General features: G+C 27.0%; 1 protein-coding gene across 1 annotated transcript; it reads right to left on the minus strand.

Annotated features, from left to right (window-relative positions):
• Window positions 1-6,073: 6,073 nt before the first annotated feature.
• On the minus strand, window positions 6,074-17,875 carry LOC145838996 (protein argonaute-2-like). Its single transcript, XM_082946612.1, has 25 exons — window positions 17,698-17,875; window positions 17,351-17,434; window positions 17,019-17,219; window positions 16,457-16,666; window positions 14,383-14,566; window positions 13,480-13,612; window positions 13,109-13,170; window positions 12,737-12,862; window positions 12,222-12,358; window positions 11,940-12,082; window positions 11,518-11,681; window positions 10,904-11,039; window positions 10,509-10,610; window positions 10,272-10,340; window positions 10,031-10,094; window positions 9,572-9,755; window positions 9,196-9,263; window positions 8,811-8,970; window positions 8,473-8,563; window positions 7,953-8,048; window positions 7,563-7,661; window positions 7,029-7,265; window positions 6,687-6,790; window positions 6,499-6,594; window positions 6,074-6,200 (listed from the first exon to the last, which is right to left on the minus strand). The coding sequence occupies exons 1-25, from the start codon at window positions 17,873-17,875 to the stop codon at window positions 6,074-6,076; spliced, it is 3,255 nt and encodes a 1,084-aa protein (XP_082802738.1).
• Between the last annotated feature and the right edge of the window lie 9,145 nt (window positions 17,876-27,020).

A 27,020-nucleotide genomic window follows, 5' to 3' on the forward strand; every position in this document is an offset into this window, starting at 1 on the left:
TTATTCAAGTAACCACAAACAGCCGAAAAGAAAAGCTAATATAGCTTATAAGCAGTATGAGTTGACAGCAAAACAAGGTAAGCTCAGCAAAGAAAAACATCAGAACTAACAGCAGAAAAATAGCAGTTACGATAAAAAATATGATAGCGAACCAAAACATAAAGTGCCAACATTGCAGCTTAACAGTTATAAACAAGGCTCAGGCTATTAAAATTCTTTAAAAACGAAATCAGAAACTAGTGTATCAAGCAACATATTAGCTAAAGAGAAAAACAATTTGGCAGAATTTTATTCTTTTACCAGAAAAGAAATTGTAACACAGAATAGAAAAGAGTCAGAATTACTAATAGCAGGTCTAAAACTTTTAAGATTTATCATAAAGCTCTTTTGACGACAAAATATAAATATTTTTCGCAAAACTAACAAAACAGACTTTAATAAAGGTAAATAAATTGTAACTTTTTATTAACATTGAAAATCTATTTACATATTTTTAAAACTCAGGTAATGTTTTTAAGAAGTTAAACTGAAAGAAACAATCAAGTGTGTTTGTTTTGTATTCATTTCTGATAAAGTTTGTGAATTGTGAAATTTTATAGCTTTTTTACTTTTAATGACGTGTTATAAAGTTTTTTATATTTTAAATTACAGTTTAGTAATTTAACTATTGCTTAAAAGCTACGACATAACAATTATACAATAAAAAAGTTTATAAGCCAATTTGTTATATTAAAATTTTAGTAACTACTTTTTTCTCTAATTTTTAGACAAAATAAAATTATCAGATTTTTTTGCCCGTAAAATACCAAAGTTCAAGTTTAAAGCTTTCAAATTCGACTCGTGATAAATTTTTCCTATAAATTTTGAATTCAAAAATACTTTCAACTCCCATTTAGTTTTAACTGTTAACGATCGAAAAAAACACTCGCTAAATTTTTCTCTTTATAAATTTCTATAATGCATAAGTTTTGTGTCGCTTTAAAAAGAAATTCTTTATACTTTAATCCCATAAAAGTATGTGCATGATAATACTACTTCTTGTTTTGTAAAATATTTTAAAGAAAATGTTATCTACTTTGTTTCTTAAAGTTTGATAGTTAAATGTTAAGAAAATATGTTTTTTTAAGTTGAAAACAAAATTAAAATGTTTCATGTGTTCTAACTATTAGTTTTCTTTTCAATGCATCTTTAAATGCTTAGAATATTTATGTTTTGCATAAAGTAATGGGTTTAAACGTAAATACAGACAGTTTCGTTATTGTCTTTTGGCATAATAACATATTAGTTTTTACTATACTTTCTTAAAAGAACATCTTGTCTATGTTTTTTTGAGCCGCGTATTTTAGTACAATGAATTCTTTCTAATGAATAATACAATGATGGACAATATTTTCTATGTCAACAAGTGAATTTGTTGAATTTTTGAATTTGGAGTTTAGTGAAGAACAAGCGATTTGAAGCAATTTGTTTCTAGTAAAAATATACCATCTTAAAAGAAGCAGCCTGAGGACAAGAAGCCCAATGACAAAAAGCCTGAGGACAAGAAGCCGGAAGACAACTAAATGACTATCATTTTTACTTTGTCCTTATGTTATATTTTATCTTAATTTTTGAAATTATGTAATTTTTGAGATAGTAAGTAATACAGTTTTTGTTTCTTACTTTTTTTTGACCCGCACTCTTAACACTTATATAAAAGTTTAAAGTTAAGTAGGATTTTTAGGATTTAAATTATTTAAAACCAGGCTTTAAACACTAATTTGAAGAGTTTAAATTAAACAGTGTAATGATATTAACATTTCATTTTCTTAATTTAAAAGTGTGAAATAAATACGGAACTTTTCGTAAAAATAAAAACATTCGATAAACTTTCTCAAAACAATTTTTCCATTTCCCGAAACAACATTGATTATTTAAGAGAGCTGATTTCATTCCGACGCGTATATACTTGCGTTTGTCCTTAAAATACGCGTTTAGTTGTTGAAGTTAGTTAATTTACTTACTTGAAAACGTTTCATTAACTAGTTTCGAGAATCAATAAAAATTCTACATCGCGGAGTTGATGTTAGTATTTTATATAACTTTACGATTGTTAATACCTTTTATAGATTTAATTTGTGTCGTGATCTAATAGTTTCTTTCGTCAAAAGTAAGAATATTGAAAATAAAGTAAATTGCATTTATTCAAAGTGTGTTTTATTCATAGCTTAGAGATAAGTTTTGTAACTTATTACTGTTAGCATATTATTTACTACTCGTAAGTATAGCAGTCAGTTAGTAAGTTACTGGAGACCACGTAGTTAAGACAAAAACATAAGCAACATTAAAATATATCCTATTTCGTGAAAACGGCTTTAAGGCATATATTTCTGAAATAAAACTAGAAATAAAAAATAAATCGGTTGTGAATTTTGTTATTTTGTAATGAAAGTTTTAAAACAGAATATAAAGTGTAGGTAAACTTACAATTAGTGCCAAAAATTAACTAAGCTTTGTAAGCTCTGAAGCTCTGTTGCGTTAATGTAAGAATTTAGTATACTTGTTTCATATATGCAAACTAGTACTTTATAAAAACGTAATAGTACGCTCGTAAAATTTGTAGTATATGCAAAACAGTAAAAATGTATAAAGCTTATTTACATGTGTTTGCCGAGCACAAATATTAATTGGAAATGAAACTCCTGGTTATAATGCCTTGCTTTCTTCCCTTCGTAAGAGGACAAATTTTTGGAGGAAGACTGGCACTGAAAAAAATCCGTATGTAATGGAAAACTAACAGTAAAAAATTTAATTATCTTAAACTTTAAATTAACAATTTTATGCTTTTAAACTAACAAATTATAGGTACGTTTAACTGTAATTATAACAACTTAAAAATCATTATTTTTCTTTTATAACTTTTAGCTTAAGTTCTTATTTGCTTAGTTTTTGAAACTAACGAACAGTTAACGTATAAACAAACGTTAGCCAACTGTAAAAGAAACAAAATATTATACAATTAAAGTTTCTTTTGTGTTAAACAACTTTAAACAACGAAAATTATTATATTTTTTAAACACTAGATATTTAAACATTTAGATTCTGTTTCAAGGTGATATTTTGTTTTGTTTACTAGTTTTTAACTCAAGCTTTAACCAACAGACAATCAATCAATTAATAGTTCATGTTCGAAGATTTTTATTTTAAGAACCAATCTATTGCGGGTCTTTTTGATGAAGTTAGTTTACTTTATAAAATATCAAAGTTGTAAGCTGCAAAGAAACTGAAAGAATTATTAAATCTGACTTACGAAAACTAACATTTAAAAACGACATACTTTATTACATCCTAAAATGCGTAAGTTTAAGCTCTATCTGTTCTTAACTACTACTTTAAATCTATAAATTTTATTTAATGAAATATAAAATTAAATATGTATAATTTGTTATAGTTTATATGTATGCAATACTCAGGAATTCCAACTCAGTGTTATTTATTTTTATGCTATAGCCCAATTTTCTGTAACTATATGAATCGGCTAACCGCGGGTCAAATGCGGCCCTCTAAAGTACGGCCCTCGAGGTAATCTTTAGCCCAAAACATACTTTTTCAAAAACAGTGATAAGAAACGTTTTTGTGGTAAAAGCTTACAATTAAGCTATTAGTTTAATAAGTTTTAATTATAAGTACTCTACTGTTAATTATTTTATTAAAGTTTTGTCTAAAGTAGTGTTTTTATTTCAAGGTAACTGCGGTCTGCAGAAAAAAAAAACTTTTAAAACTGCGGCCCGCAAACCAATTTTTCTAGAATTATTGGTCTGCAACTTAAAAAAGGCTGCTGACCCTTGTGTTGCATAGCACAGCCACCTATCCTAAACTGTGGACTTTGTGTCCAATACAAAATTGCGTAAATCAACTAGAAGTAGCAAGTAAATTAGTTGTTTTATTATAATGTATCTGATAAATACAGCTTGGCCATTTTTAATTACTTTTTATTTAGTTTTTATTCAAGTTCTGCATACATGTGAACTTTTTTTAAATTGTTTTTGTGTAACGAAGTATGTTTTTTTTGCTATTTTGATCTTTGCCCACCGACAATTAAACTTTTTTTGCATGGTATTAGAAAAAGATCTATTTTTGGTAGCATGCAAGACAAGTTTAATTTTAGGCGGGTAAGAAACAAATAATCTGAAAATAAGCGATTATTGAGTTGAAATGAAACATTACTCTATAATCATTGTAAGGAGTTGAATATTGTTTGAACCAAAGATAAAAAATGGGGCTTAAGACACCTGAAGTATAAAGATCAAAGCCATATAGTTCAATAGGATCTTAATGAAGGCACAAACTAAAAATGCAAAGACCTCAATTTTATCAAAATCCATCTCTTCCTTTATTGAAATCTAAGACTTGTGGTATATTAATGCACAACTAAAACATAACTTACGTCAAGAAACATAACTTTCGGAGTAGTGATATTTTAGCATGAAATAGAAATAATACATAAATAAGTATTAGTAATTTAGTACATACATAAAAGTTTATTTTTACAATATTGAAAATTTACTACTAAAATTTTGTCAATTTCTTAGATAAATTTACTACTTTTAAATTTATACTCAACTTGCTGGGATGTAAAGAAAATAATTAAATTTTAATATCAGTTCAAATTAAGTATTTCATTCGCTACCAGGTTCAATGGCAAAAAAAAATTGAACTGATATTAAAATAAGCTGTTTACATTCCAGTAAACTGAGCAAGATATTTTAGTTGAGACAAAAAATTTTATTATTAAACTTAAAAAATAACATATATGATAGAAAAATAAGCGTCTGTCTTTCTTACTTTCGAATAGTCTTAATAACCTATTTAACTTACTCTACATCAAAATAGTAATATTTTCAAATTATAATAAGTTATAATAAACAGTCAATCTAGCTATGAATAGTTTCAAGTTGCCGTGAATATTCCATCTAAATATAGACTTGATTTTTATCTTATAAATCGAACTATTTAAGTAACTAATCAATTGAAATTTTAAATATCATAATTAAACTTTAAACCAGTGAAAATTTTAGTTATGAACTATAAGTAAAAATATAAAAGTTTAACTAGAAAAACTTTACTTAAACATAAGTAAACTGTTTGTATAAAGTAAATAGGGTAGGTTATTAAAGTATTTATTTTATTATATTTATTAAATAAAGAACACTTTTTTACATTAGCAGCGGGCTTTTATTGCAAGTAAAATAGCGATAAACACCAAAAATATCTTAATCATAAAAAATACATTTTTCAGTCAATAATACTTGCATAGACTTTACCACTTTTAAATTGCTATGAGTTATTAAAAAACTAAATCATATCTAATGTTTTTACACAATACCCATTAAACAGTAGGAGTAATCAATATTAAATCGTAGTAGGTATATATGAAGTTTAACGAAGTTATTGAACACAGCTAATTTAATTGCCACATTATAAGGGAACTAATCTAAGGACAGTAGGCAGATTCACATTGTACCAATTTTTGGGAACTAACTATTATGTTCTTTAAAGGACTATAAAAATATTAGAACTTAAATCTACTTTATTCATGACATAAGGTGACTTATTAAACAGTGTGTATATAGTCATTAGAAGCTTCTAATTACTTACAATATAAAACGAAAACATTTTGCAATACAAACGTTTATTGGCAGCGTTCAGCTGCTTTAAGAGGTGTTTTTAATGAGGCAGTAACACGGTATTTAATAGCTGCAAAGTTTTGACTGTTTTAATGACAATTTTTTTTTAAAGTTTTAAATGGTCTTCTTAGTTTTATGCTGAACAACAGTAAAGTAACTAATTATTTTTAAACCTTGTACCAACAAACGCTTTTCTTTTTTCTTTAGCCTTGAAAAAACTGAAAAAGTAAACATAAATAGCAGCAAAAACACAAAAATAGATGTTCTTGTTTTTGCAAGCCTTACAAAACCAGAACTGAAAGAAACGCATTAAAATCAATCATGGTTTAAAAAAAACTAATTGTTCACAGTTTACATTCACACCGAGCTACTCCCCATCAGCACACCTCCCCCCTGTAGCGTCGCTCTCAAGCGAAGTACATCTTGTTGTTGGCTCGTTGATGCGGGATTATCGCTTTGCTCATCTCCTGCAGCTGCCAATCCTCGTTGGTTTCAACTCCTGGTTTACTCCAACTTTCGGCGTTGCTGTTGTAGCTGGTGAAAATATTGATCAATTCAGAAATTGTAATATAAGTTTATTATTTAAAACTGCTAATACGCGCTTGTGAAGTTTTTAGCTTCACAGAAAACAAGTTGAAAGTTTGTTAGCCATGTCTTTATATGCCTTAACTTTATATACCAATTTGATAAAGTTATCAAACTACAGTAAAAAAGTTATGATAGCTAATATCTCTGTACTTACAAGTAAAAAGGTTAAAAAGATTTTTATTTCAAATAACTTTATACCGTACACATAAATAATATAATACAATTTTATAACAAAAACACAAACCTCTCGACGTCCTTGTCACTGAGATGGTACCTGGCCCTGTAAGCGACCAGGTGGGCGTAGTAAGCCGGCGCGGGAATGCTGACAGACCTTGTGCACCTGAAAAAAAAAACACATGTGTAATGAATGTAGTAAGTTGGCGGATAACTGCAAAGTTTTTAGTAGGATTTGATACTCGTAAATGCACAAACCTCACGTAGGTGTGGCAAAGCTGGTACGTCAGCGTTTGAATGTCGTCACTTGACAGGTTATTGTCGTCCCACAACACGTGATAATGCGATGGTCTTGAGGTTCCCTGTTTGATTAATAAGTAGGTTTAGAGCCTATGTAATTAGAAATGTTTTAAAAACATAGTAATGTTTGTTTTTAGATAAAAAATAGGTATTTTAGCTCATAGCTACTTAGCATCCATTAAATCTATACCCATTAAAAGCACTAGCGTAAACAAGTTGTGTTCTTTCACTTAGACCAAAATAAATTACAAAAAAAAAAGCTTTTAGTTTGTACTAATCAGACAAAAAACCAATACACACCTGAATGCCCGCATGTGAGCAGAGATAGAAGTCGAACTGACTCGGGTGGCAAATACCCGTGTCAACTGTCGTTCCCGCCGGTATGTTTTTGCTCTTTCCATGTGTGTCCCCACTGTCCGAGCAGAACAGCCTGGTGTGGTGACGTTTCTGGACAATTATATAGGTGATTCCTGGTTGGTAACCTACTTCCAAGTTGGTACATGCAGACCTGATTGCTCGCATTTCGTGCGAGAGTACCTGATAAAATGTTTTAGGTGTACATATAAAATTTTGAAGTGTTAGTTTGAATGATTAGAAACGATGATAATAACAGGTTGAAACTAAATTGACCATGTTAACATAAACTTATTAGTTTTACGATAAAATGACAAACTTTTTAGAATAAATAAAAAGTTATCCATTTCAACAAACCTTATCAAAATTTATTTAGCAGATTAAAACATAATTTGTTAGCTTGTGTTTTTTTACAGTTAAATTACTAATATAGTATGAAAATAAAACACCATTTCTTTAATGTCAATTATTTAAACAAACTTTGTCAAAGTTATTTTCGTGTACGCCATCACGGTACATGACGATTCGCACTGGTTTGAAACTCGTAGCTTTGTAAAACTCCATCATCAGATCCCTTGCCTGTTGATATATTAATCGACTATTTTTATTAAAATTGAGGTTTTTGTGTTTGTGAAACTAAAAATTTGAATATCTTATCATTACTGAGTAGTCAGGGGTGTATTAGTCTGTGAAGTTTGCATAACAATTGTGTTAAATTAAAGAAGTACGTGAGCAAATTTTTTAGAACATAGCTACTACCATACTATAAAACGCATACGAACTAAAGTAAATGATATTACTATTCTAGCAAAATGTTATATGTTTTGATATAGTGACAATCTGTATACAATATCAACTCAATAATTTTACCATACTAGCGAGATCCTTAATGACTTCTTCTCTGTGACTTTGAACTCTCACACTTGCTGAGTATCTGGAAGGATGAGCGTCCATTGAAGCAACAACCTGTTGAAGTTGTATAGGATTGTAAACTATTTATTATTAGTTGTTATTATGTTTGTTTTCGTAAAATATCGCTTGTTTATTAAGTACTACAGCTACAGTATAAAGTAGTAGCTGTTTTTGTGTTAGCTTATAAAGATGTTAAGTGTGTTGATGCTTAAACAGTAAGCTAGTAACTGTTCAGTAGGTTTATTTTGTATTACCATTATGTGTAATTTATATGCAGTTGTTTTGTCTGTTTTATAACGTCGTAATAGTCATATGAAGGAAAAAAAAAATTTAAATATAACTTATATTTCTCATGACTTAGTTACGTAAAACTTAAATTATTTTACTATAAATTAAATACTAATTAACAGCTGAATTTGATAGTTTCCTCTACTACTTAAAATTTAATACAGATTGAATATCACTTAAAATGACTTACAGCGGCAATTGATGGTTTTCTTTGATCACTAGCTGGAGGATGGGTCACATCTGCGCCAAAAAATATAACAGGTTCCGCGTAAATTTTTGGCCTAAAATTGATATAATTGATTTAGTATTAATGTAGGAAGGTCTATTCTCGCTTTTATTGAAAGTTTAATCATTAGTTTTTGTCATAACAATTTTTCTATCAAAAATAAATTTGTACACAATTTGCATGTTAGCATTAAGGTGAAAAAAGTATAAAATTATAAGTTGACAGTTATCATCATATATTTAAATAAATTCGTTACTCAAGTATTGTCTTTTAAATAAGTATCGATATTTCAAACTACTCACTTCAGGCTGGGAACCAGTATATTGTTAATGCCGCCCATCTTAGCGTTTATCTTCAAACAGAGGTTGGAGAGGGTCTGAGCGTTGGGCTTGACGACATTCTTATACTGGATGCATTGAGTCGCTATTCCCAGCAATGTGTCTCCGACTCTCTTCACTTCAGCTGTTATAAATTTTTAATTGATTACATATAAAATTATCTCGAATTTTATTATTACTTGGGTTTGTCATGTGCTTTGCTCTTATGTCAGCTATTTATTTTGGCGTTATGTTTTACATTAAAACTAAAGCTTAGTAGTCAAATTCGAACTGTTAGGTTTAAACTGATCGTACACAAGATGTTTATGTTTATTTGTTTTAGAAGTAATTAAACAGTGAATGAACTTACCATAGACAGGAGATTTTCCAGGTAGGACGACGCAAATCATTTCTACTCCGTAGCGCTCAACTATCCACCTATTGTTTAACATATAAATTACAATATGCACAAACAAGCTCGTGAACTTCAATTAAATTGTTAAAACTTAAGTTAAAATTTTTATAAAAGTTTGTTCGATCTCGAGTCAAATAAAGAAAAAAATTACGTAGAAAATGTTACAAACAGTTTGTTTCAATGGACACCGCTATATGTTCAATAATATATTTTATATAATATTCAATATTAGTTATGTTGTATTCAAACAAAATCGAAAATTTAGTTTATAACATGTTTACTTTCGATATCATAGTATTTTTATAAACAAAAACTTCGAACAATCAATTACCGGAATAGAGATTCTGCATCGTTGGCACCCTGGGCGTACCTGATGACAGCGGGGTTTCCGTATATTGGCATCCCCGCTTCAATTGATATCTTTTGCAATTGGTGGATGAAGCCTTTGATGTGACCCTCGTTGCAAAAGCGCTCGCTGGCGAAACTTGCGATCGCCCAACATTTTACTTCCACACCTAAATGTTCATATGGAGCTTTGTAATGTATATTTATAAATATGTCAACGTAGACTGTTATAAACATTTTATTTTAGTCTATGAAATAGGTTTATCATAATATATGGTATAACTTTTTGTATAAGTACCTATATAAAATTTAACAGTAGCCTATAAATAATGTTATAGTTATGTTTTTATACTATTTTCGTTTACCTGTAAGGATTTTACAAGTAACATAAACAAACATAATATTTTATATTTTACTTTTATACATTTATACCATTGGCACTCACCTTTGTAGAATTGCTTGTGTCTCATGTCCCAAACTCCCCTGTTAGGTGTCGCCAGAACACGGCTCTGAATTTTTTTTTAAACTATAAAAGACTATAAGAGTAAAATTTATTAACTAACACTTCTACTATACTTGATCTTAAATGTAAAATGTGTTAATAGTTTCTGTGTACAATAAATAAACTAATATCGCGGATGTAGGATTGAATTAATTTAAAATAATTTTTTAAAAAAGTAACTCACTCTTCCTCCATACAGGAGTCTTGGAGAAGGAAGAATCCTTCCTCTGACTTCTGTCATCGCGTCTATCACCTATAAGTATTAGAATTATGATAAATGTACATAATCCAACTAAACAATATAATAAATCTTGATTTATTAGAAAAATATATTTTAACAGATTAGAAACAAAATAGTTTAAGAAAACTACATGTATGCGAGTATTAATTAAAAACGAGTTTAAATAACGTAACAACTTACTGAAATTCCGAAATCTCTGACAAAGGGGTCGTTGTTTGTATTGGACTTGTTCATTAAGCCACTTATCTCCTTCTCACGATCTGGTGCACTTCTGGCTGTTGCCTGAAATTAAAGTATATATGCACAAATATGTAAATTTGTTTAAAACGTGTGTATTTACTTTAGAGCTTTTGTTATAAAGAGCATTAATATATTTTTAACATTTAAAAGTTAACTACTAGACTTTAAGCTCAAAAACTCTTTCTAGATACATTTACATGTTACAAGTTTTTTATATGTGACTGAATAATATGATTTCAAATTTAAAGTACGTTTCGTTGATCTCATTTAAAAATAATAAACTCTGAAATGAACAAGTTCAAAACTTGATTATTTCAATTTTAATATATTTAAACCTTGATCATGGTTGAAGTCTGGCTGTCAGTCAATTTTTTAATGCACCTTTGACCGCTCACCACACTACAAAGCTCCAAGGGCATGTAAGTTTGTTTCTGCTGCTGACCCACTTGCAGGCATGGTAAATTGGGGAATCTGTGTTGGATAATTATATTTTTCTGTTGGATTCTGATGGTATATGTATGTAAATCAGTTTTGATCTCCGTTATGATCATTAATTTAGTGCAAGGGTCGGTAGATTTTTGTAACTCTCGGGCCAGTTTTCTCAGAAAAAATTGCTCGAAGGCCAAAATTATTTAAATATAATTGTAGTAATCAGTTGAAAAATACTATTTTAAAACTGAAATAAAACAAAACAAGGAGTAAATTAGCACTTTATAAGAGTTGTTATTAAAGTAAAAGCCTAGTTGTGAGTTTTTATTCCTAAAGCTTTTATTTTAAAGCATTTTAAAATGTGTGCTTTTAGCTTGAAATTAAAGTTTAAAAGTTAGTTATCTTCATTTGCCCACTTGACCTCAAGAAATCAATTTAAAAAGGAGGCGATCCTTCTTCTTATAGAAAATCCTTACTTAATCTAAACTAAATAAAAACAAAAATGAACAATAAAACTTACTGCAGCTGTTTCCCGTATGTCATTCTGAAATACTCCTCAACAGTGACGATCTTGGTAGTGTCGTTCGCCGTGTCGTTCCAATCGAAGGTGAGCTCATGGGCAGATTCCTTCGTGACATCACAAACACGGTACTTGCGGTTGTGTCCGCGGTGTTGGACTTCCACCTGTGACGTAATAATTGTTTTGAATTACTTAAAAACTGTTGCAATACGTAATAACTAATAATGTTAAGCGAAGAAGATTTTTAAAATATTATGGTGTTTAACTAGACAGAATAGTAAATGACCGTCTATTTGAGAATAGTACTGTTATAATGTCATAAAGCTTTATGAATGAAAACGAAATCCCAATTTGATTTATCATTAGCAACGTATTCTTGTATTTTTTTACAATAAATTATCATACAAGACGTCATAACTAACTTTCAGTCCCACTATCTCTTTTTGGAAGCGGACCCTCTGTGCGTCACTAATTCCCCCGTAAAGTGCGTCGGGATATTTCAAGTCCAGAACACTAGACAGAAATTTGGCGCAGGGCTGGGCGGTGTAAAAGGCGGTGGCACTCACTGATAATTATAAAGTTTAATTTATTATTCAGCTATGAGACAATTTATAACTTAAAACTATTTTAATTAGATGTATACCTAAAATGTACAGCAAGCTAAAGATATTTTAATTACGAATTTTAAACTTATTAAAACCCACCATCAATGTTGAGCATCATTTTCCAAGCTGATGGCTTTAAGGATTGGTGGTATCCGAACCAGACCTCTCTGCCCCCTCCTAGTGGTGGACAGACTCCGCTGGGAGCGCTGAAAAATGACCTTCCGATTGGAGTGTACCTGTATAAGAAATTAAATTAGTTTACACGTCTCTAATGTCACATAGTAGTTGTAAGATCTGATGTCACATAGTGTTGTCTGAGAACATTATTTTTACCTAACTAAAAAATATGTTGTAATGTTCAGTACATGTACGTTTAAATGAAGATATATGATTCAAATAAATAGATTAATAACACACTGATTGCAGGATTAAGATGGAATAATCATACAATTTTTACCTAAAACTAAAAGATAATTAACGCTAGCAATTCTCAATCAAAATACACTATGCGAGTTCATGTAAATGAGTGCAGTTTTTATGCTGTGTATGCTTTTTCTTGGATATTTACTTATCTTATACCGCGCCAAAACTAATAAGCCGGAAAAATAACTCACCGTACGGAGGGCAGATGTCTCAAAACGCAATCCAATGCACTTATGGTTTCAGATGGAAGCTTACTGGCTCCAGATGATTCTTCCAAAGCCAAACGGAGGGACATAAGTGAAACCGATCCCACATACCTGATAGAAGAAGTAACAAACTAAAACAAGAACTTATTTAAAACGATAAAAGTTTGTTGAATAATACAGTTCACGAATATAATAGGAGATTTATAATTTTTAAATAGTTAATAAATATAACAGAATACGAAAATTGTTTAGACTAATTTTAGCTCATAGGAAGCTAATGATATATATTTTTTTGGCATCAAAAGCGTAAAAAAAAAAGTTTAATATATTTAACAATTAAATTATATTATCTTATACCTGATGGAAACCTGGAATTTTCTATCTCCACCGTCGCCAGGTAGCTGGACTTCAACCTCTACCTGTTGGAGTTTGTGAGGTTTGTTTTTTCAAATATTTTTATACTCTTATTTTATTACTGAACAAAAGGCAATTAGTTTACTACTTTTAATTGGATATATTTTTATTACTTTCATTACATCATTGCTTTATTTGTTTCTATGTAAAGCAGCTTGGTTATAAACAGAACATTTTTAAAAATGTTGTAATAAAATAATATTTCTTATCAAATGTAAATTCACATTTAGTTTTTTTGAGATGATAACAACTACAAATTTAGTACATGAAAACACTAATTGGTAGCAAAACAGCCGACGACAAATTTAACTAACCGGTTGGTCACCAATGGGAAGCTTCTGTGACGTGTAGACGTTTTTCTTACCATCGTATACGGGTGGTCTGTCGTAAAATATTGTGCTACCGTAACTATCAACTAGCTGCTGGAACACTTGCCTGTTGACGCGCCTGTTTGATATTGTTTTAATATATTTTATTTATTATTAACTAATTGTTGAAACGCTTGATTGTTAACGCGCTTGATTGAAATTGCTTAAATTTTAAAAATTATTAAATCTTTTTTAGAACAAAGCAGTTAAAGATTATAAATATTCATAGTTTTTAGTCATTTCTCTAAAAAGATACTACTGTAAAAGTTACAGCACAGACATAAAATATATATTCGTTCGCGTTGTGATTAAAAAAATGTTTTTACATGTTGACATGCTTGTGATTTAAATAGTCTGTAAATAATTATTACAATTATATAATTGTAATAAAAAATTTACAAATTTTATCTTGCAATTACTAAAAACTTAGTTCATAAAAAAAATAACAAAATCCCATGAATTATATTTATTTTTCAAAGTGTATATATTATAACTCAACTCTCTTTTGACAATTTGTAAGTACTAGTTTTAAATATTTGGTCATTTTATTGTTACTTAAACTTACTAAGAGAATAAATAATTAATTTTATTTTAAACAACTTAAAAACGAACTGATACAAACAAATATTTTGGGATCTGTTAAGAAAAATTTTTAATTTGTTTAATTGTAAATTACTTTTAGTATAAATGGCTATATTGGTAGAAACTATATTGGTAGAAGGTTGCAATCAGTTTACAGAGAGATTTATATATAGTTTTCTATAGAAAAAAATCTTGGCAATTTAAAAGAGGCGCTTAATAGTTTTATCTTAATACTTACATAAACATAACATTTATTTCAACACACACCTGGGCAACTTATCGGGAGTTATGTTGAGTTCATACCGATGAATTTCCCCATCAGGTATGTTTACTTGGAAGAAATTCGATTTCAACATGATGGGTGTCCCAACAGTGCCAAGATCAGGTCGTAATCGGATGTTAAACTGCACACCCTCCATTTGTTCAACCGTCTCTATGCGTTTCAAGTCAACTGTTAAAAATAGTAAGAGTCATAAAAAAAGTTAGTTACAGCTTGTTTGAATAAATGATGCGCTTGAGGTAACTGAAGAGTTAATAAAAAATAAAAGTTTGTATAAGTACTTCCGATACAAATTTTAAATGTTAAAATATCTTTGACTACGTGTTTCAAGTTGAGTTATTATAAGTTAGTTGATTTAATCATTAATTACCATATTAGTTCACAAAAGTACTGTATGAAGTACTTTAAATCGATTTTTTATGCAAGATTTTTAATTTTTTTTTTAGAATGAATAAACTTATTTTTTCAGTAAATTGAGTTTTAGTAAATTATAAAATTATTTTTAATATAAGTGTTTTCAACATTTTTATTTACTTTCATAATGTTACTTTTTAGTCTTTCATTTAAAAGATATATGTTATACTTTTTGAATTGCAGCCCTTTAAATGCGCTTTTAAAGAATACGAATTGTTCAAGTTTGAATTTTAGTGTAACCGGAACTAAGTTGTTGATGTATAAAAGAGTATTGTGTTTGTGCATCTTTAAAAAAGTTTGTTTTAGTAAAACTCTGTATTGTCAACCAACATTGACAGAATACATTATTTTTTTATTGTACAAAGCTTTTTACAAAAAAACACTAACGAAATTAAAAACGCTTAAGTAGCAACAATTAGTATGTTTTATTAAAAATTATGATACCAAATAGTGGAAGAAAACTTTTATTTGACAAATGTTGTATAAACCTTACAATTATACTAATCTTGCCGTAACTTTGGTTTTTGTATACCTACCTGTTGTAAATGTTATACAGCAAGGATCACTACTTTAGCAAACATTTTGTTGTATTCTAAATATATTTTAATTACGCAACTAGTGTTTGGTGTTTAACCTTTGGTACTCTGTAGGGCCCGCTAGTAGCTACAATAGTTATTTAGCAAGAAGCAATGTATAAAATTTATTATGTAGTTTCTGTCATTTTCTTTAGTAAGTGGAAACTTTTTAATGATCATTATACATTATCAACAAGTTAGATTTTTTTTGTCCAACAGCCATGTACAAATAATTCCTTTAGTTAAGTGTCAAAAATTAAACTTAACTAAATGGAAAAAATTTATTTAAATTATACATAACTTTAATTTGATTAAATTAAACAAAGCCTTTTAAGCCTTTTAAATTTCTACTAAATGATTTTGAAAAATTGTTATGTAAATACAGTGCGATTTATGTAGCTTAATTTTATTTTTAAAATTTTTACCATTAAAACTTTAACAGTCTTAAATTACATAAGTAATAATGTTTTTTTAATTTTTAAAGATTTTTACCAAACAATGTTTTAGTAAGTCATCTAAACAAAGACTAATAAAATCTATTCTCAGTTTATTACAACTAAGCCTTTAAACCAAATCACTTGTAACTTAATTAAATTTAATTACTTAATTAACAAATAGTTAAAAAAGATTATCTACTAATCAAAACTTAAGTTAATCTGAATTAAATCTTTTAACCAAAGTTTTGATAAGTAGATAATCTTTTTTTTAGTATTTTGTTCAAACTGAGAATAAAAGCAGTTGCTGCTTCTAATGATACTAAAAGTAACGCATTTTTTTAAAATACTCACAAAAGTTACATATACTAAAACATCCATATCTATTTATGAACTCTAAAACAGTTTCAATTAAATGCATACTAAACTTGTTACATGAATTTATTTGGAGTACTTAATTTTTCAATATTCTCTACACAAGTAATATAAAATAGAAAATATTATACTTTAGTAATAAACTAATAACTCTAGCCACATGGCCCATCATGTACTTACATCATTATTCCAAACTTTAATTAAACCTTTTTTACAAAAGCAAAAAAAAAAATTCCAAACTCAAATTTCAGTAATAAACAAACCGCACGGCCCGCAATCGTCTAAAATCTTCGGGCAGCCCACTCTGTTCTCGCGTCCTTCCGCAAACCTGCCAACCGGGCTGCTCGAGTTGTACCCGTTCGATCCCGGTCCGCTGTTGAAGAGGTGGGGGCTGGAACCTCCAGAACCGCCGCTTGCGTGGAAGCCGAGGTCCGGGGATCCGCCTCTACTTTGAAACTCGTGGTTGTTCATTCCTGTTTTGTTTTTATTTTGTTTTAGATTTTTATTTAGTAAATACTGTTTACGTAATTATTTAAATTTTATAATATTTTTAAAGCAGGCGTGCAATCCTGGTCACTTATTTGTTATTTATAGTGTTATTTATGTTTGTTTGTTATGATTAAACTGCTTTTTGTTGCATCAGCCTCTTTGTTAATAGCATTAAGTAGTTAAATAAACCAAGTAGCTAAAATTAGCTATAAAGTTTATTATAAAACTACAAAAAGAAACTAAACCTTAAATTGTTTAAAAACTAATATATCTTTTCAATATTAATAGCTGCTCTTATACTAATAATTTCAATATATTTGATTCGTGAACACAAACCTATCATCTGAGGAACCATTTGATCATTTTGACGCATTTGTCCAATTTGATTGTTCATCATTTTCATGCTCTTCATCTGGTCAACCATACTAAACTGGTCTTGACCAATGTTTCTTCCCAGATGACCCTGGCCCATAGTTCTCCCCATTTGGTTGCCCATTATCGTTTGCCCGTAGTTACCGCCTTGCATACCGTGCTGACCTGATGTTACAGTGGTTAAATGAACAATTGTTTCGAGTAAAAGTAAATCCTAAGATTAAAACGACAAAAAGTTCACTAATGTTAACAAATTGACCGAGTGGTAAAATTAAAACATTATGTAAACAACAAACCGTGTAATTGGTCAATATTCATTCCCATCATACTAGAAGATATCATACCATTGTTCTGGCCCGGCATTTGCATAAGTTGTTGTCCTGTTTATTTGATGTTTAAAAGTGAATAAAAAAATCAATAAAGAGTTAAGGACATAAAACAATAAAGTTTATTAGCTCAAGTAGTTTAATCAAATAGTGCCCACTAAAGTAAAAAAAAATAACCGAGGATAATTTTTAAAATGCTGTTTTACTTTTTCTATCCTTCTAATTTTTTTATATTACATTCGAAATCTTAAATAAAAACTTAACGAACTTAAGTTGTTTGTTCAAACAATTAAATATATAAAGTTCAAGTAACTAACCATTAGTTACGTTACCCATCTTTTGCATTTGCTCCATGTAACTAACTCCATTTCTCTGACCGATGCCTGAAGCCCCTGGTTGGTTCCAGACCTGTCCCATTCCATTACGTCCCATTGCACTATTGTTACCACCAAATTCTCCGTTAATGTTAAAGGTATTTTGCTGCTGGCTGTACATACTGATTATATGTATCTGAAATGCAACTGTGTTAGTCATTTTGTTTCAATTTGTTAATTTGTGCTTAAATGTGTTAATTAGTGTAAACTTTTTTAAATGCATCAACTTACTTTTAATTGATTTTATTAAATAATATTTTCTAGTTTAAAAGATTTTAAAGTTTATCTAATACCTATCTGCTTTAGTTTATAGTAGACTATCTTTTACAAGCAGTTCTTAATAAGAATATACATTAATAACTCTCATATTTAAATCAAAAGATTTCTTTTCCAATTTTCAAAACTAACTTTTAAGATATTTTCTAGCAGGTCAAAAGTCTATATAAAATTTGAACTTGTTACTAACTACTTTTTAGAATAATTGTAACAACTAAAAAACAACTTGTGTATTTTCTACAAGTTAAACTAAAATTTGATAACATGAATGAATAAAGTAATTAAGTATGGTATTTTAACTACTTAATTACTATAATTAGTTTCATGTTATCAAATTTTGTATTCTTTTTCGTTTAAAGCTAAGTCTTACATTATGGTTTAATTAATTATTTAAATATAGTTTACTAAACTAGCCACTAGTGAGAGTGGTTAATGTGAGTTTCTACATTTTTAATTCCAATAGCTCAGAGCTAATTTCAATACCTTTTAACAACAAAATTAAACTTACAATAAATTTTCAACAGACTAATACGTAAACAATTTTTTTTTTATTAATACACTTTACTTAGAACACATATAAGAAAACAGTGAAAATAATCATGTTATGACTTTAATTTAAAACGAAAAGAAACTTAACTATTTCATTAAATTTATTTAAAAGAGTACCAGTCTTAAAATATTATACGCTTTGTTGCTAAAATTATGTTTTATAAAAGGCATATTTTGTCTTTAAATGACTAATTACTAAAATACTTCTAAAGCTTGTATATTTAAAATAAACTTAACTTCGGTAACAAATTAGGTTAAGCTTTTATATTGCTGACAAATGCATGAAACGCTTATTCCAATAACTGGCTAAAATATCTTAGAATTAAAAATACCATGCAACTGTTCACATTTTATTAACTACTGCTTATGTATTTTCTTAAGTACACTTATTACGCATGAATGATTCTGTTAATTGAAAATAATTTTGCAACGTAAGCGCAATGAGTGATGTTTAAAAGTTGCATCAGTCAATAAGCGCGGAGTAATATTTAAGTAACCAAAATTAAGCGCGGAGTAATATTTAAGTAACCATAATTAAGCGCGGAATACTACTTATGTAAAACATACCACATAATTCGGGATCATGCAATAGCGTGCAACTATTTTTGTTTTAACTTGAGCTTTTTAAGCTGCTAAAAAATTACAGAACATTCTTTCAACATTTTTATAGAAAGCAAAACACTGTTGCAGATTTTAAAACTTATTGAGTAAAATACTAAGGTACAACCAAGTAAAGTTTTAGATAACTTTAGTAAAAATTTGATTGTTAGTTTTGTAATGTGAGAATTTAAGTGTATTACCACAAAATAAGTAAATTTAATAGTGTTTTATATGTCATAACACATAAATAAGAAAATAAAATTAAACACATGTATTAAAACATATATACATTCAAATGAGTTGTGGAAAGCTTTGCTGGTTAGATCAAAATATATATTTAAAACAACAACTAAATTTTGCCAAATAATAAATTCTTAGGGTCTGTACAACACAAAACCCAAATACAAAGTAAACTACATTTATTATGTGCATATAAGGTTTAATTTAAGAAATTTGTTTGTAAAATGGTTGTCAAATGTTTTTGAGAAACTCTTCAAGGTTTTTTGAAAACTTCTTCTAAATTTTACAAATAACACGTATTTGGGTCTATTTATAACATAAAAAAAACTCAAGTTAAACTCTGTTAAATAGTATAACAACTTTGAAAATATACTGTAATGTTACTAGAAAAATAAATTAATTTGGAAATGACTAAACTTTTTAACTAATAGGATGAATATTCTTCTTAAATTAAAACTACACAATTTAACATGTGGAGACTGTTCAAAATTCAAGGCTTTACCAAGATTTTTCAAATTTTCTCAAACTTCAACTTTTTTCAGGCTTTATAGCTTAAAATATCAAGTTCCAGGATTTCTTAGATTTTTTGTTTTTTGTTGAACTGTTAAATAACTTTAAAAAAAGTATAGAGAAATAAGTAGAAATAAAAATTTGACCTTGATATAACAAAATTAGTTATTTGCTAATATTACCCACCTTTATTTTAAAATTAACATTTGTAAGATTAAATAAACTTTAATGAATTAGTTACAAATTATTTAAACAAAAAAATCAACTAACTATTATTCCCAGTGCCAAACCTTACAGTGGTTTTAGTAATATTTTGTATAGAAAAATATTTTAGAGAGCCAACAAAATACTAGGTTTGTCTAAGTGCAAAGGTAAAAAAAATAACCAAATGACCACAAGAAGTTTTTTTAATCTGTAATCAGTAAATTGTTTTGTAGTTCAAAAGATATTGCTAACAAAAGTTATTCCAACTTACAACATAAAAAAATAACTGCTATACATTGGTAATAAATCAAAATTTTAAAGATATAAAATAACTATAAATATATTTCAAATTTAAAATGTTTAAAGGAAAAGGGGTAAAATCAGTAAAAGAAAAGCAAATTAAATGTTGAAAACTAATTTCTTAACTTAATTCAGGGTTGCCTTTATCTTTTACGTGTGTTTCATATTTATTCCATATTTTTCATGAATAATTTTTGATTCATTTTTAATAAAAAGCTCAACTTAGGGTAAAAAATTGTCTTGGATATATATTTTTTTGAAATTCTACTTAAAATATGTTTTAAGCATAAAATTAAATTTAAATTAAGTTAATAATAAAACTTTATAATATGCTATAAAATTTTTAGACTTTTTGCTTTTAATCTAAATTTCCAGGTATTTTACAATGTTTGTAAAATTTTAAGTTCTTAAACTAAATTGGCAGTTTCCAGGTATTTTAAGGTTTTTTAACAACCCTGTAAAGTATAGAAATTTATAAACTAGAACAATTGTATATATTTCTTAAACCTATTGGACATTAAGTTGCGTTCTAGATGATAAATATACTAAAATAATAAAAATATATTGCATTCTAGCAAATATCTAACATCAGTTTTATAACTTAAAAACATATAAACTAGTTGCCCAAAACTAATACACAAATTAACCTGGTCAAAAAAACTTCAGATTTTTATAATTAATAGGAGTAAAATTTAGGCTACTACCAGAAAAAAAAACCAATTAAATTTAGAAATTATTTAACTACTACACAAAAACTGTAGTAATTTAATGTAGGCCATAGTTATCTGAGAATTAAAGAACATGAATGCTTTCAATTTTAATCAAATACTTTTCTACCAAAATATCATTAAAATTTTATAGCAAAGTTAACTTATATTACTCAAATTCCTCCAGCGTAGACTACAACAATAATATCAAATAAATATTCTCAAATTTGATTCAAACAAGTTATTTAAAACTTTTCTAAAGTTAAGTACACTTTAAGATAAACATAATTTATAATATAAACTTTTTCAAATGTTGATATATATATATATATATATATCTTAATTCAATAAAATTTAACAATACTTACCTCTATTGTTCTAAAGCCGAAGAATTTAAAAAATGAAGAAATTATTAATGTCTACACTAGTTAGTCATCCAAAAACGAAAGTGGCCGTATTTTTAAATGACCGTATATAGTAGGTATTTTAAATAGCAGGGGAACACTTTAGTGTTTGCAACATTTATATGTTTTTATGCAGTTAGATAACATGGTAATAATTTTTTATAGTTTACTTAAGAATTACTTTTGAATATTAACGTAATTTCGACTATTCATCAGCATAAGCTATGAAAAAGCTATAAAACGAGTATAAAATTATTTTATTTTTATGGTATAGATAGCTTATTTTTAAAAATATTACTATTTTTGTTGATTGAACGATAAAATAACACTCAAAAAGTTTGGTCTAAGTACCTAGTGTACAAAGGAAATATTCGGTTATCGAGTCGTACACCACAAACGGTAAATGAAAAATTTTAAAAAATTATTTAAATAAAAGATTTTTTTTTTTATACTAGAAACACACGATTTAAAAGAATATTTAGTTATTAATTTAATCTAAATAATTTTAAATCAAATACTTCAACTACAATCTAGAATTTTTAATAGCTACTTTGAAAGTAAAAAGTTTCAATAAATATAAATTAGTTATATATTTACATTTTATACTACCTTTAAAATTATGAATTCAACAATAGAAACTCAATATATTTAAACAGTGATACAGTAAATCTAAGTAAAATTTTCAATAAAGTTTAAATAACAATCATTCTAGAAAAAATTGTAGTTCCAAAGTTATTGTTTAAAAATTATATACAAGTTAACATCAAAATTTTGTAGAAAAAAAATAAATAGTATTATAGTTAAAATTGATACTAGTACTAAAAATCATTAAACTGTATAAATAAAACACGTACAGTAGCTGATATGCTACTAAAGTTGCTACAAAAAAAAAATTCGTAACAAACGAAATATAAATCTAAATATAAAACCAATATAGAAAAAAATATTATACTATTTTTAGTAGTCTGTATTTTCTTAATTATTAACACAAAGGTTTATTTTCTTTAAAACAAACAATTTATGCTAAAATTGTTAATTATAATTATTTTTGAAAACTTAATAAATTTTTGTTTTACTTCTTTGGTATTTATAGTTTGAATAATTTGTTTGCCTTATAGTAAAAACGTTCTTGCTATCCATAATTTTTGTAATTTAAGTTGTGTGGTAGGTCTTCTTATATATCAATACAACTTTTGACTAGAGGTTTAATCTATTATACAATTTTACGTCAACAGCTTTTTATAATGAATATGATGTTTTAACCCTCTTTTGATAGACTAATTTTTTTGGTCGTTGATGTCTAGTTAGTTAACTTCAGTAAGCTGTCTTGCTTTTTTATCTTTGTTCGATCCAAATATTTTCCAACTTTAAACTATGCTTAGTATTTATTTTATTTTCTTTATCTCTAAACAATCTATAGAGTATAATATATGTTTTATAATATACAAAGACTAATAGTTTTTTTTAGTAAATTTGTTGTTTCCGAGGTTTTTTATTTGTATTCAATAAGTTAATTTTCTCTGGTCTTTACTGATTTTGCTTTTTTGGAAGTCAGTGCTGCTTTGAAAATAAAAATCGGTTTTTTACCTTCTAAATAGGCAGACCTCAATGTTTCAACACTTTTTCGAAGAAAAGCTATATCTTTTTTTTTTTTGTATTCTGACCATTAGATTTTCTATATCTTCTGATCAAATCTATGCTTAGATGTGAACCATTTTCTTATCTTCTCCCTTTTGATTTTTTTTTAAGTTTAAATACCATACTGCAATGATCTAAAAATTGTGTTGTTATACTTTAATTTAACTCTGCTTACTATTTTTATTGTATACTTCTTAATTAAAATTTTTGAACATTTACTAAAATTTTTAACAATGCACCAACTTTAAACAAATTCAAAAAAAAAAACATAAGCTTTTATATAATATGATGAAAAGTAGTTCAGTACGATTATTCATAAGTTTTAAAGTTCTAAACATACACTCTTTTGTAATGTTTAAAGTTTTATAGCATAACTCAGTTTCTTTTAATCAAACGTAACTTAGATTCCAACAAAAATAAAACTTAGTATGTCATTAACACTTTTTACCATTTAGAACGAACTTTGACGAACAAATGATTCAAAGTAGTAACAACAATACGAACAATCTCATACTATTAAACAACTTTTTTTTAGTTTAAAACTAAACTCTTTACTTATTAACTTGTTTGAAACAGATTTCTTAATCTATGTGTATCAAATCTTTTAATACAAATGGTTTGCTAACTTTTAAGAACATTGGTTATTAAACAACTACATACATGTTGTTGATAACAATAAACGTGCTAATTACCAAAATTCTTATAGTGAATAATGTCCTTATCATAGATTACTGCTTAGTATAAAACAAACTACTAGGGACACAAAATTAATTAGTAACGTAACTAAAACTAAAGTCTGATTTAATTATTATTTAAAGTATACTGCTTTTAAATTGTCTAAAACGTGCCTATGATTTATAAGATTCTAGTTAGATTTTTTGAAGTAAATTTGTTGGAATAGTCTTTAAACACTGTACAACGAAATATTAATCTTTGTTTCATAAAAAACAACACTGATTACTTAAACTTAAATGTCAATGAACTCCGTTTTATAAGCCTAAAATATTTTTCAAAACGATGTAGACAAAAAACGATGTCGAATGTTTTATTATATTGGAAGTAACGTTTTATTTGGAATTCTAAACTGTCTTAATTATTTAAGAAAAGTAATAAATAATTTTATATATGTAGAAACTAATTTAATTTTAGTGTTCTAAAAATGAAAATTTCTTTGGTATTTAGATTTTGGAAAAAAAATATCATATTCGCATTTTTTTTAATTATATAAAGATTGTTTGAACAACTAAAGTTATATTTAGGATTATGAAAATTCCCTGTGTTATACCATTAGTCTGCTTCAGAAATTTATTGAAAGAAGCATAAACAAGGTAAATACAAAACATTAGTCAAAATAAGCAAACTGTTGTAGACTCAAGTATCGTTCTATATGTAGTAATATTTATTAAAAGAAAGTTAAATCAAAGTGTAAAGCATATTTTTTTCACTTAAAAGTGTAACCTTAGTTTATTTATTAATATTAAAATCGTTTTTCACAAGAGTCTATAGTTCCTTGATAAGTTCTGCACTATGGTATGTCATATTTATAGTTTCACATACTGTCTAAGTCTGAAAACAAAAGTAATGTAAACTTTACATTTTGCTTTGGATGTTATTTTTCAATAGTTCTTAGTTTTTAGATGAAAAACCCTTAAAAATTCCACTTAGTTAAAAATATTTTTGTTTTGGTCAAAAATTTAATGCACATGTTTTTTTTTTTGTATAAGTAAAATAAAGATACCTTAGTAGTTTAAACTTTTTGCATTAAATGTTGCATTAAGCTCCATCATGTTTATTTTAATCTTTTAGCATTGAAAACAAATAAAAATAATTTGTTTAAAAAAAAAGTGTAGAAATATTGTACTAAAATGATAAAAATTAATAACTTAAAGTTATAATAGTTATGGTTTATATAACAATAAATGTTATTTTAACATTCAGATTTGGTTAATAGTACAATATTTTAGATCACATTAATAGTCTTGCTAAGGGATCTAATATATAGATTTTTATTTTATTGAAAATGTAGTTAAAAAACAATTATGCGAGAAAAAGTTATGAATCTATTACAAATATTTTATTTGTTGTTTTTAAAACTTTATAGAGTTGCTAACTTCCTTAATTTCTTGAATGTATATTAGACTTTTCTGATATCTAAGATTAAAAGCATTTTTGTGAGTTATACCCTTAACTATTTTTTAGATTTAAAATCAATATAATCATTATGAAGCGTTAATTTTTTTTTGTTTTAAATTGTGAAGCAAAAAAAAAATTGACTAATAACAAACCCTTGATGTCACTTTCAAACAAATTTTAATATTTAACTATTGTTTAACATACTAAGTTTTACTTTCAGACTATTTGATGAAACTTAATGTCAAGTAAAACAATTGTTATTAAATATTGTTTAAGATAATAACAAAGTTAAAATATAGATTTACAAAAACTATTATTAGCTCTTATTTAAAGCTTTAATAATTTAAAGTATGAACTACAGGTTGCTTTTCATAAGATTTAGAACAGTTAAGTTAATTTTAAAGTTTTGTTTGTTTCGTAAAACTTTTTATAATAAAAGTTTTGAATGATAATTTTTATGGTCAATTTTCTAAAAAAAATAAAATTAAAGGTGTATTATAAAAAACAAGAATTTATTTTTGTTTTTTAGTTGTAAAAAAAAATAATTAATGTTTAATGACCATGTTTACATTAGTTTATTTCTTAAAAACAAATAAAAATCCTTAAACTCACTAAAAGTTAATTAAGCATTAGTAGTAGTAGACTTAGCGTTTAAAGTTGAAAGAATATTAAAATTAAACATAATAAAAATATAGTTTTACTGTTAATTTACACCTATCAGGAACTTGTTCTCAAACTTTTATTTCTGGTGTACCAAAATTACTTTGGAGTTTTGTAAAGTGGTAAAAATAATTTTATATGAAGCTACTAATTAAGTAAAACACAAGGTTAATCCTACTGCGCTTGTAATAAAGTAATATTTAAAATCAATATTTTTTATAAAGTTTGCTTTATACATAAGAAAATGATAAATACTAGATTAATAAATTCGTCACATATTTATTAGGATAGATGTATTAATAGAGTTTCGAAACTTTCTCTTGCTTATACAGATACACATTTATTGAACATTTTGCTAGCATATTTTTAGAAATTAAGCTAGAAAAACCTGATATTTTTCACTACTTAACTTATATATATGAAGCAAAGAAAATGAAGTTTTTTATAAAGCTGTTTTGATATATTTATATTTTGAAAGTATAACAAGTCCTGCTATAACTATTACTAAAATGTTTTATATAAAAAAAATAATGCTATGATTTTACCCAGATATAATTAAATTGATCAAAGTAATACAACAGGTAATTGTTTTTAACTTACCGAAATCTAAAAATTAGACTACTTAATTGAGATTGACACTGATTCATCCATATTAGCTGTTTTAAAAATATATTTATTCTTCTTTAAAGTTTCATTTTAATTTGATCATTTTTCTTACATGCAGCCAAAATTCTTCTAAAAAGTTTTTACTTAATTAGAAATAAATTAAAACCATTGTTTGTCCATTTTTATAATAATTAAAAAAATAAATATACACCAAATACATAACCTTCATCTCAAAGTAAGTCTAAAATATTTTTTATTTTAGAAACCCTAACAATTTTAATTGTGTTTACATTTATTAATTTGCAATACTAACTGCAAGGTTTTCACGTAGTCAGGATACTTAAGATAACTAAAGACAGTTTCATGGTTACATAACAATTCAAGTTCTTAAAAAAAAATCTTAAGAGGCCATATCTCTAAAAGAGAACTATAATTTGAA

The sequence above is a fragment of the Thalia democratica genome, chromosome 6 (assembly GCF_965202585.1).
Source record: "Thalia democratica chromosome 6, ktThaDemo2.hap1.1, whole genome shotgun sequence".
Lineage (NCBI taxonomy): Eukaryota > Metazoa > Chordata > Thaliacea > Salpida > Salpidae > Thalia > Thalia democratica.

Bases quoted from the DNA above. Each gene is read 5' to 3' on its own strand.
- LOC145838996 (XM_082946612.1), bottom strand. From the start codon at position 17,875: ATGTACAGCCAGCAGCAAAATACCTTTAACATTAACGGAGAATTTGGT. The intron at 10,341-10,508 runs GTAAGTTGTTAC...TAATACTTATAG, and splicing joins TCAGAGATTTCGGAATTTCA to GTGATAGACGCGATGACAGA. The intron at 6,791-7,028 runs GTGTGTATTGGT...TTAATCAAACAG, and splicing joins GCTCACATGCGGGCATTCAG to GGAACCTCAAGACCATCGCA.